At 37.5% G+C, this 12,421-nt stretch overlaps 1 protein-coding gene across 2 annotated transcripts in view; it reads left to right on the forward strand.

The window, feature by feature from the left end:
• The window catches only part of PLA2R1 (phospholipase A2 receptor 1), a 126,734-nt gene that overhangs the window by 88,687 nt on the left and 25,626 nt on the right, over window positions 1–12,421 (forward strand). For both annotated transcript variants that reach the window (XM_027964908.3, XM_060409836.1), the window contains exons 18-20: window positions 7,308–7,372; window positions 7,647–7,753; window positions 9,413–9,552. In XM_027964908.3, the coding sequence (XP_027820709.2) occupies window positions 7,308–7,372; window positions 7,647–7,753; window positions 9,413–9,552 (312 nt within the window). The remainder of the gene's footprint in view (window positions 1–7,307; window positions 7,373–7,646; window positions 7,754–9,412; window positions 9,553–12,421) is intronic.

Consider the following 12,421-nt stretch of genomic DNA (forward strand, 5'->3'; position numbering starts at 1 on the left):
AGGATGCAGGTTGGGTCCACTACTGGCTTTTGATGGAAAACCCAAGAACCAGAGGGGTTAGGTGACAACTACACTGCCCCACAGAGACACAGTGGCAGACCACCCAGGAGAACAGGCTATCCCCTAGTATCAGTTCATGCATTACATCACTACTTTTCATCTCCTACAAATGGAACACGTAAGTCAAAACCAGAACATTAAGTATCAACGAGTTATATATCACAACCTCAGAAAATGCATTTGTTTCTTTAGCTAGATGGCAGAGGCAGACTCCTTGCCCCAAGTGGCAGTAATAAGAGACCAGGTGAATGGCTGAAAACCAATCTATCAACATGTAAAGGGCACATCCCAAAAGGAAGTGATGATTGGCCAATACTTACTGTCACAGTGTCAAGCGCTGTGAAGCACTAATGTTTAATGGCATTCAATCTTTCTAAGAACTCTCTGTGGGAAGTCTGTCAGCAGCAGATCTTACAGATGAGGAAGCTAAGCCTTTAAATGGGTGAAACAACTTTGTTACACAGCAGCTTGGCAGTGGAATTTGAAAGTGAACCCAAGTCATCTGACTTACAAGGTCATTTTCAAAAACCGCTGTGGGCAGCAGAACAGCATGTGCATTATATTAAAACAATCCATCCTCCAAAAGGTAGCCCTTGTATATTGTTGGTGAGAATGTAAATTGGTGCAGCTACTATGGAAAACAACACAAAGATTCCTCAAAGAATCCAGCAATTCCACTCCTAGGTATATATCTGTAAAAAATAAATACACTAATTTTAAAAGATACATGCGCCCCAATGTTTAGCAGTCAGCTCAGTTCAGTTGCTTGGTTCTGTCCGACTCTTTGCTACCCCACGGCCTGCAGCACGCCAGGCTTTCCTGTCCATCACCAACTCCCGGAGCTTGTTCAAACTCCTGTCCATTGAGTCGCTGATGCCATCCAACCATCTCATCCTCTGTTATCCCCTTCTCCTCCTGCCTTCAATCTGTCCCATCATCAGGTTCTTTTCAAATGAGTCAGTTCTTCACATCAATTGGCCAAAGTATTGGAGTTTCAGCTTCAGCATCAGTCCTTCCAATGAATATTTAGGATTGATTTCCTTTAGGATTGACCGGTTGGATCTCCTTGCAGTCTAAGGGACTCTCAAGAGTCTTCTCCAACACCACAGTTCAAAAGCATCAGTTCTTCGGTGCTCAGCTTTCTTTATGGTCCAACTCTCACATCCATACATGACTACTAGAAAAACCATAGCTTTGACTAGATGGACCTTTGGGGGTAAAGTAAATGTCTCTGCTTTTTAATGTGCTGTCTAGGTTGGTCATAGCTTTTCTTCCAAGGAGCAAGCGTCTTTTAATTTCACGGCTGCAGTCACCATCTGCAGTGATTTTGGAGCCCAGAAAATTAAGTCTGTCACTGCTTCCATTGTTTTCCCATCTATTTGCCATGAAGTGATGTGACCGGATGCCATGATCTAGATTTGTGAATGTTGAATTTTAAGCCAGCTTTTTCACTCTCCTCTTTCACTTTCATCAAGAGGTTCTTTTGTTCCTTTTCGCTCTCTGCCATACGGGTGGTGTCATCTGCATATCTGAGGTTATTGATATTTGTCCCGGCAGTCTTGATTCCAGCTTGTGCTTCATCCAGCCTGGCATTTTGCATGATGTACTCTGCATAGAAGTTAAATAAGCAGGGTGACAATATGCAGCCTTGACATTTCCTTTTCCCAATTTAGAACCAGTCCGTTGTTCCATGTCCAGTTCTAACTGTTGCTTCTTGACCTGCATACAGATTTCTCTGGAGGCAGGTCAGGTGATCTGATATTCCCATCTCTTTTAGAATTTTCTAGTTTGTTGTGATTCACACAGTCAAAAGCTTTAGCATAGTCAATAAAGCAGAAATAGATGTTTTTCTGAAATTCTCTTGCTTTTTCTATGATCCAGCAGATGTTGGCAATTTGATCTCTGGTTGCTCTGACTTTTCTAAATCCAGCTTGAACATCTGGAAGCTCTCAGTTCACATACTGTTGAAGCCTGGCTTGGAGAATTTTGAGCATTATTTTGCTAGCGTGTGAGATGAGTGCAATTGTGCAGCAGCTTGAACATTCTTTGGCATTGCCTTTCTTTGTAATTGTAATGAAAACTAACTTTTCCAGTCCTGTGGCCACTGCTGAGTTTTCCAAATTTGCTGGTGTATTGAGGGCAGCACTTTCACAGCATTGTCTTTTAGGATTTGAAATAGCTCAGCTGGAATTCCATCACCTCCACTAGCTTTGTTCATAGTGATGCTTCCTAAGACCCACTTGACTCACACTCCAGGATGTCTGGCTCTAGGTGAGTGATCACAGCATCATAGTTATCTGGGTCATTAAGATCTTTTTGTACAGTTCTTCTGTGTATTCTTGCCACCTCTTCTGAATATCTTCAGCTTCTGTTAGGTCCATACAATTTCTGTCTTTTACTGTGCCCATCTTTGTATGAAATGTTCCCTTGGTATCTCTAATGTTCTTGAAGAGATCTCTAGTCTTTCCCATTCTGTTGCTTTCCTGTTTCTTTGCACTGGTCACTTAGGAAGGCTTTCTTACCTCTCCTTGCTATTCTTTGGAACTCTGCATTCAAACGGATATATCTCTCCTTTCCTCCTTGGCCCTTTAATTCTCTTCTTTTCTCAGCTGTTTGTAAGGCCTCCTCAGACAACTATTTTGCCTTTTTGCATTTCTTTTTCTTGGGGATGGTTTTGATCACAGTTTCCTATACAATGTTATGAACCTCCATCCATAGTTCTTCAGACTCTCTATCAGATCTAATCCCTTGAATCTATTTGTCACTTCCAGTGTATAATCGTAAGGGATTTGATTTAGGTCATACCTGAATTGTCTAGTGGTTTTCCCTACTTTCATCAATTTAAGTCTGAATTTGGCAATAAGGAGTTCATGATCTGAGCCACAGTCAGCTCCCTGTCTTGTTTTTGCTGACTATATATAGCTTCTCCATCTTTGGCTGAAAAGCAGATAATCAATCTGACTTTGGTATTGACCAATCTGGTAATGTCCATGTGTAAAGTCTTCTCTTGTGTTGTTGGAAGAGGGTAATTTGCTATGACCAGTATGTTTTCTTGGCAAAATTCTGTTAGTCTTTGCCCTGCTTCATTTTTGTACTCCAAGGCCAAACTAGCTTGTTACTCCAGGTATCTCTTGACTATGTACTTTTGCATTCCAGTCCCCTATGATGAAAAGGACATCTTTTTTTTGGTGTTGGTTCTAGAAGGTCTTGTAGATCTTTATAGAACCATTCAACTTCAGCTTCTTTGGCATCAGTGATTGAGGAGGCATAGACTTGGATTACTGTGATATTGAATGGTTTGCCTTGGAAACAAACAGAGATCATTCTGTCATTTTTGAGACTGCACCCAAGTACTGCATTTTGGACTCTTTTGTTGACTACAAGTCCTCCTACATTCCTCCCAAGGGATTCGTGCCCACAGTAGTAGATGTAATGGTCATCTGAATTAAATTTGCCCATTCCAGTCTGTTTTAGTTCACTGATTCCCAAACTGTTGATGTTCGCTCTTGCCATCTCCTGTTTGACCACTTCCACTTTATCTTGATTCATGGACCTAACATTCCAGGTTCCTATGCAATATTGTTCTTTACAGCATCGGACTTTACTTCTGTCATCAATCACATCCACAGCTGGGTGTTGATTTTACTTTAGCTCAGCCTCTTCATTCTTTACTGAGCCCTTCTCCAGCAGCATATTGAGCACCTACCAACCTGGGGAGTTCTTCTTTCAGTGTGACATCTTTTCGCCTTTTTATATTGTTCATGGGGTTCTCAAGGCAAGAATACTGAAGTGGTTTGCCATTCCCTTCTCCGGGGGACCACGTTTTGTCAATAGCCCAGATAGGAAAATAATCTAAGTGTCCATCAATAGATAAATGGATAAAGATGTGTCATATATATGCAGTGGAATATTAGTCATAAAAAGAATGAAAGTTGGCCATTTGCAACACCATGTATGGACCAAGAGGGTATTGTGCTTCATGAAGTAAGTCAGAGAAAGATAAATACTGTGCATTATCACTTATATGTGGAATCTAAAAAATAAAACAAATGATGAATATAACAAAACAGAAACAAGCTCATAGATACAGAAAATGAACTAGTGATCATCAGTGGGGAGAAGAAAAGGGGAGGGGCAAGATAAGGGTAGAGGATTAAGAAGTATAACCTACTATGTATAAAATAAATAAGCTTCAAGGATATATTATACAGCACAGGGAAATATAGCCATTATTTTACAATAAATTTAGTGGAGTATAATCTGTAAAAGATTTTGAATCGCTATGTTATACACATGAAACTAATATAATATTGTAAATGAACTATACCTCAATTTTTTAATTAATTAAAAATAAAATAATATAAAGTCCCTCCCCAAATGATAGCTGCCAGCTCTGTCTCAGACATGAACAGTGAAGGGCTTCTTTGATCCTTCCAGCAGAGCTTAGGTCTTTGGAGAACCTCTGTACCCTTCTCTCTTCACCTTTTCCGTAATTCACTCTCTCAGTCTTCGGTGGTTGGGAAGCCAGTGGGAATGGCAGAGTTAATACCTCTCATGGAATGGAATAGTAAAACCCCATGGGCTTACCATTTAAGAAGGCATAGCCAGTGCCATGATCTAGAGTTGAGGATTCGATCTAGTGATCCCAAGCCAGACAAACCCTGTGGTGTCTTAGATGGTAAAAGTGTTACCCAGCCTATGACCCGGTTGATACAGAATGTTCTTTCAGTGTCACAGGTGAGCGGCTGACTGATCCAACACCACAGTGTGCCACAGAGAGTAAAGGGTGGGGAGACACAGCATGGGGCAAGGGAGCCGAAGGGAATGGCATCAATTTAGAGAGAAGAATGCTGTGTCTTTCTAAAGCAGTTCTTCCTCCTGCATATTTGTAGCTATTAGGCAATTTTTGTTCAAGATAGTGATAGTATTTATGGTGACCTACATTTCTTAGGTCAGTCCAGAAGTTCTGGATGAGGAACTAAACATGTAGAGGTCACACCACTCATTTTTGTAGCACACCCATCCTATAATTGCAGGAAGAATAGACGTAATTAAATATTTTTAAAGTTACATATGTATTGTATAGCTTCTCTACAAAGAATAGTGACTCAGAAATACGAAAGACAAAAATATCATTCTTTGGGGGAGTAGAAGAACTAATTATTGAGAAAGAAAGCTGGATGCAGTTTTTTAAAAGTCTGAAGCAGAATTTTTTAAAAAGAATGTTTCCATCTTGGAAAAGTGATGAGGCATAATTTCCTCTTTGACTAACAGAAGACCACAAGGGAATTTTTGAGAACAAATTTTTTGAGTCATCTTATTGGTCAGATCAATGCCAAAAAAATTTTAAAAATGAGCACTTTACGAGTTGTTTGACATGAACTAATATTGTTATGCTGTGTTGTGCAATAAATATTTGCATTTCAAAACTGCAGTTTACTCTTATTTTTTCAATTTTACTTAAAAAATTTTCTGACAAAAATATATCAAATCTATTAGTCATCCCCCCAAATCTGGTGTTTTAAATCCTTAAAATAATTTGGTTTTGCTATTTTTATGGAAACATTTTAAGAGATAACAGGTTGTTCTCCCTTACATTGCTTTGTAGATTAGTATATTGGATATTATTGTGGGTTATTTGTTTATGCTAAGTGTTCTTCCCATATGATGCTATCTATAATGAATACTTGTAACAAAACAAATTGATATTATGAAGTCCATGGCTGTATCACATTTTTTATACAAAAGAATACTAGTATCTTTTATTGTTGTGGTTTTACACCTAAAGTGAAATCCACAACATCTATTTTTCACATTGGATTTTTTACTCTGAGTGTCTTCTCACTTGACCTATGAAGTTCTGTCCCATGTCACAACAGGTTGTGATGTACCATGTGGAGGATTACCATGCTATAATTGAGGTGGTAATAAATATGCCACTTAAGATGTGGTAGTTGTAATTTGTCTTTACAGATCCTTAATTGGGGCAATGAACAAGCAGACCATGATTCCCGCTATTGCTGCACACGAGACCTCTTTAGATTGAATGAAATGGTTGTGGTTCTCCCACTGAGTTCACAGCCAGTCTCCATGGACCCATTCCAGAGGCTGACAATAGGAGCCTAGATTCAGCGTGTAAGAACACGTCCATGAAACAGCACCTCCAGGAGCCAAAACTACAGTCGCTCCATCTTGCATTATTCACAAACTGCTGATGTGGCAGACAGCCACACTGGTTAAGGAGTAAAAATACTCGCGTATAAATCAGAATGTTAGAGAGCTATTAGGTTCTGTTGTATGATGACTTGAAATTCACATGGGAAAAAAAAATGTTTTTAAAATGCATCTCCAAGTCTTTGCAGAAGAAATGAAAGTGAAAATTTAAATGTATAATGCCTTCAAGTTAACAGGGTTTTAGCATAAAAAATTAAGTTACATTTCACACACAGCACACACACAATAAACAATATTGATTTAGAGGCCTTAGAGAAATCCTTAATGCCTCTTCTTCCTTTATAGTTGAAGAGGGAAATTTCCTGGGTCATAAGTCCAGTATTACATCTGGTCTAACGTGTATATTCACATGCATGTCTATGATGTTTCAAGTTTATTCTTTATTGTATTGAGATTATGTGATAAATAACAGCATAAATTAATAAAATATAGAAAGGATAATTTTCTAGTTGTCAAGCACTGGAAATACTGCAGTATTCTTTTGTCCTATACTGTAGTTTCCTTTTGAATGGGGGAGAGTGCTAATACTTACAATCAGACTAATGCCTAAAATACAAGTTCTTTTTACTATTGAGGTCTTTATGCCTCGAATTGTTTTACAAGTATTGTGGTTTTGCAGTAAATTTTTATAAATCATTGAGAGAATAAGTCACTAAACTTTTAGTTTACAAAGGAATTCTATTTCACTTTACAATATTACTTTATAAATCCCTACTATGAGAGTTAGAAAATTTATTTTCTCATATATAAGAAACATTGTAACAAAGTTATGTATGAAAGTAAAATTATCTGAAATATTTGATTCCAATTTTCTTCTATAATGAGGAGGGAGTAGTTTAGAAAGACGAAGTTTCAGGTTTTCTCAAGATGCTTGGCCTTAGTGTACTCTTCTTTAAATAACTGGGTAAAATACTGAAGAATAGAAAGCTATTAACAGCAACCCCATTAATCTTAATAGTGTAAAGGGAAAACAAGTAGAATAAATGCTGACATTCTCTCTCTTTTTTAAATAGCTATCAAAGTATGGTGTAAATTGGTGGATTGGACTTCGAGAAGAAAGAGCCAATGATGAATTTCGGTATGGACCTAGATTAATTTGCATTTAACCCTGTTTGACAGGTTTTTTATTCGCAGAGTGATTGGACTAGATCTTAGTGGTTAATTTGTTGAATAGCTTTCAAACATTATCGTTAACTTATAAATTTTCATTTCCCTAACTAAAGACATGAGTATTTTTTTTAATTTAATAAAATAATTATGTCTCCAGTTCATACCCCAGAACTCCAAAAATGGTCTTAAAGACTGAATGTGCAGAATGAGAGAAGACTTTTAATTTCTTAATTTTCTTGCAGTTGGAGAGATGGATCACCAGTAATATATCAGAACTGGGACAAAGGAAAAGAAAGATCTATGGGCCTTAATGAGAGCCAGAGGTGTGGCTTCATTTCATCCATAACAGGTTATTTTATTAATCCATTTTGGGGTTTATAATGCACACATAATTTTCAGAAGACTTAAAGTCTCCTTTTAATTGCATTAATTCAGTGAGAAGGTTCTGTTTGGTTATTTTGCTTTTCAACCGCGTGTGTTTAATTTGATCAGTCTTAAGTTTCCTACAGCTTGTTCCATGCATTCATGTTCTTGAAAATAGTTTACATCTAGATAAGTCCTTCATCTTAAACCAAAACTACCAAAAATGTGCCTACTGAAATGGGTCCAAAACTTGCCTAATACTGTTCTTTATGAAATTTCAATACGGGCCCATTAAAAAAAATCTCTTTGTAGTATCCAGTGTATAATTGGCCAGAACTTTAACCTCTGAAATTTTTTTCCATTTACGAAAAATTTTCCCTGAATTCATTCTTTTTACACATTTGGCCTTAATTGCTGCTTGCCTTAGAACACCAACGCTCTGCCAGTTGGACTTAGAGGCACATGTATGTCTAAGCTGGGTTTTATCATTCTATGCATCGGTGCAATGTTATTGGGGTTGATCGTCCACTCATATCCATTCCGCTTTCTATCCAATAAGAGGTAATGATGTTCCTAACAGATCCTCCCAAGTCAGGAGAAGTAAAACTATGGAAAGCCATCTCTGGCTTAAGGGCAACTGCAGAGAAAGGAGAGGAAAATCCATGTTGTTAATCAGCTCGCTTTTGCCAGCAGGTGTCACAACAGCCTACAGAAAGGCTGTTTGTGATTCTGGAAGAAGAGCAGCTAATCTGAATTGAAAATAGCATTCCAGCCCCTCCTTCAAAATGCCAGTATCTTTTTGGCTCATACCCCTCACACTAGAAAGCAGAATCTTCCCCTGCAATTTACGTGCATCCTTGTCCTGTTCTGGAACTTATGACTTGAATGCTAATGAAATACATTCTATAATCTTTACTCTGAAAATAAAGACTTTCTAATTATTTTCTAAGAGACTGAGGACTTTGGGATACATCTTCCTGAGGGCATGTCTCTAATTAGTGCATTCTAGTGTTTTGTTCAAGGGTCAGTGTTGAAAAGTGCTTCTTCCTTGGAAGTTCCTGGGTTATTTTTTTCTAAAAATGTTTTCTAAATTATTATATTTTTAAGAATTAGAGTAGAAATGATCATCTATTATTTTAGAATCTTTTCCCTCTTTTTACCTTGAAGTGGAATACTTTAAAACAAAGAATATTTATTTATCTTAATCTTTCAAAAATTCATATTTTCTGGCTTTTATTAAAAATTAGGAGATTTGGAAATAGCAGGCCCCCAGTCTCACATGGCAACAACTGATTAAAGCTTGCACTCTTAGTAAAACAAAAATATTACTCTACAAAAATATCCTTTGTTAAACAAGTCAAATGTTCTTAAAACTTTCAACAGTGTTGTGATTTCATTTCCAATATTTGTTTGCATTTTTCTTGCATTTGCAAAATTTCTACATTCTTAAATTAGAATTACTGATTTGACATTTTCCCCAGTTAGCTCTTGTCACAGAGAACTCTATGGTTAGTAGTTAAATATAGTTCAATTTCCAGATTTAAAAAAGTATGGTAAACCAAAGCAGTCACACAAAAAAATTGACCATTACAGAATTTCTACATCACCATTATTTTCTATTATTTCTAACCATTTTCTCCTCCAGGTCTCTGGGCTAGTGAAGAGTGTTCAATTTCTATGCCTAGCATCTGTAAGCGAAAAAAGGTTTGGGTCATAGAAAAAGAGAGAGATATTCCAAAACAACATGGAACATGTCCCAAAGGATGGTTATATTTTGACTATAAGGTAAACTTGTTTTCAAAAAGTTGCTTTTGTTTTTCTTTTGTAGATGTTAATTTTAGAATGTAATTAAAAGTGGGCCTGGCTATGAAAAACCATTGGACCTGGAATTTTTTTGTCACAATTTTCAAGGCATTTGAGAAGTTTTCTATTTAGGGACAGATCTCTTGAAATGAGATGGTTTTGTCAAAAACAGCTTTGACACCACCCTCCATTTGTATACGCAGTTTTTGCCACTGACATTGTCATTCATTGTGCTGTATGACTATTTCATTTAGGTGTGATGTGCGTGCATGCACACGTGTGTGTGTGTGTGTGTCTAGGCCATGTTCCCAAATGAGCCGTCAACTCCAGAGGGCCCAGGCTGTTTTCTTCTTTTGTGTCTTTCTGCCTGGAGCCCACATATAGCTCTACACGCCTTGTGAATTGACCAACTAATAACGTAGCTCAGTCAACTTTGTCTTGAGCCTCATAAAGCTGGTGCTTCCATGAAGAATTGAATTTTTTTTTAAATTTTTTAAAGTGGCCAGTGGGGATATTGTAAGCCAGATTTATTATTTCTGATACTGTCTCCAATTAAGGCCAAAATTTCCCCTCCATTCCTTGTTTTAAAATAAAATTACTTTATAGGCCTTAGGTGGAAGTAATTAAAATGCATCTCAAATTATAAATGTTTAACTCTTTGATAATTAAAAAGCTCAAACTGTGCCATAATTTCATATACTAATATGAAATTGCTCCAACAGCATAGGCAATTTTCAGTCTATATGTTTAGTTACATTGGCAGGGCATTCTCTCCCTTGCGATCTTCCTCTCATTGTTATGAGGTCATGTGTATTTAATACATATTTATTGAGCACATACATATTTGGGACTGATATTTTTAATTGTGGTAAAATTCACATAACATAGAATTTACCATCTTAACCATTTTTAGTGTTAAGTATATGCTTCCCTCATAGCTCAGTCGGTAAAGAATCTGCCTGCAATGCAGGAGACCTGGGTTCGATTCCTGGTTCGGGAAGATCCCCTGGAGAAAGAAATGGCAATCCACTCCAGTATTCTTGCCTGGAAAATCCCATGGAAGGGAAGCCCGGCGGGCTACAGTCCATGGGTTGCAAGAGTCAGACACGACCTGGCGACTTAAACCACCACCATATGCATGTTTCTGTGCAATGACTCTGCAGACCGTTTTCATCTTGTAAAACTGAAACTCTAAACCCATTAAACAACAGCCTCTCACTCTCGCTCTTCACAGCCCCTAGCCACCACTACTCTACTCTGTCTTTATTAATTTGACAGCTTCAGATACCAGACGTGAACGGAATCATATAGTACTTGTCCCTTTGTAACTGGCTTATTTCACTTAGAACAGTGTCCTCCACGCTCACCCATATTGTAGCAAGTGCCACAATTTCCTTCCTCTTGAAGACTGAATAATATTCCATCATATGTACGTAACACATTTTGTTTTTCCACTTATCCATCAACGGACATTTGAGTTTCTCCCACCCTGTAGCTGCTTCTGCTGGCAATTACATATATACATACATATATGTATGTGTGTGTGTGTGTATCTTGTTTTATTGAATGTTTAAAATACACAGAACAGTTATACCATCTTACATATGAGAAGACTGAGGCTAATAATGTTGTGTAGGTTTTTTTGAAACTTACAGCAAATAAGTCTCAGGCTGAGAATCAACCTCAGATTTTCTGACCCTGAGTATTGTCCCCTTCCTACAGCTGCCACTTCATATAAGTCCTTAAGAGTTACCAAATCACCTTAGCTCTGGGATACAACCAGTCCAGTGGCAGTGCGAGATATTTTCTAAAATAATATAGTTGTTCTCTAAAATGTTATATAATATAGAGATATACTGCTTTTAATAGTCGGGAGAATTCCCTGATGGTCCAATGGCTGACTCTACATTCCCAACGCAGAGGGCCTGGCTTTGATCCCTGGTCAGGCAACTAGATCCCACATACCGCAACTAAGACCCAGTGCAGCCAAATATATGAATAAATAAATATCTTTAAAAAATAATTGAAACTTTCAGTGCTTCTTATTTCTAAAACTATAAAATATTTTTACCAGTTATGAATTACATATATATTTCAATATGACAAAATACCAAATATTCAATAGGATTTGAGTATTACTAAGTTTTTTATTAAAACCTTTGACAATTGTTTTTTAGGTTATTTTATTGTGGTAAAATATATAATATAAAATATGCTATTTAAGCCATTTTTAAGTGTGCAGTTCATGGCATTAATTACATCCACAGTATTTTTCAGCCATCACTTCTGTTTCCAAAGCTTATCATCATCCCAGACAGAAACTCTGTCACTGGCTAAGCAATGCCTCCCAATTCCCTTTCCCCTCCAGCCCATAAAGTGAAAGAAAGTGTTAGATGCTCAGTTGTGTCTAACTCTTTGCGACTCCATGGATTGCAGCCCACCAGGCTCCTCTGTCTATGGAATTCTCCAGGCAGGAACACTGGAGTGGGTTGCCATGCCCTTTTCCAGGTGATCTTGCTGACCCAGGGATCAAACCTGGGTCTCCCACATTGCAGGCAGATTCTTTAGCATCTGAGCCACCACGGAAGTCCCCTCCAGCCCACAGTAAGCCCTAATCTATTTTCCATCTCTATGAGTTTGCCTATTCTAGACAATTGAGATAAATGAACTCATACAACGTTTGCCCTTTTGTGGCAGGCTTAGATAACTTAGCATAATGCTTTCAAGGTTCACCCATGTTATAGCATGCATCAGAACTTCATTCCTTTTATGACTTAATATTCCATATCACATTTTGTTTATCTATTCATTTGTTGATGGACTTCAGTTATTTCTACTTTTTAACTATTAT

Source organism: Ovis aries, chromosome 2 (genome assembly GCF_016772045.2).
Source record: "Ovis aries strain OAR_USU_Benz2616 breed Rambouillet chromosome 2, ARS-UI_Ramb_v3.0, whole genome shotgun sequence".
Taxonomy (NCBI): domain Eukaryota; kingdom Metazoa; phylum Chordata; class Mammalia; order Artiodactyla; family Bovidae; genus Ovis; species Ovis aries.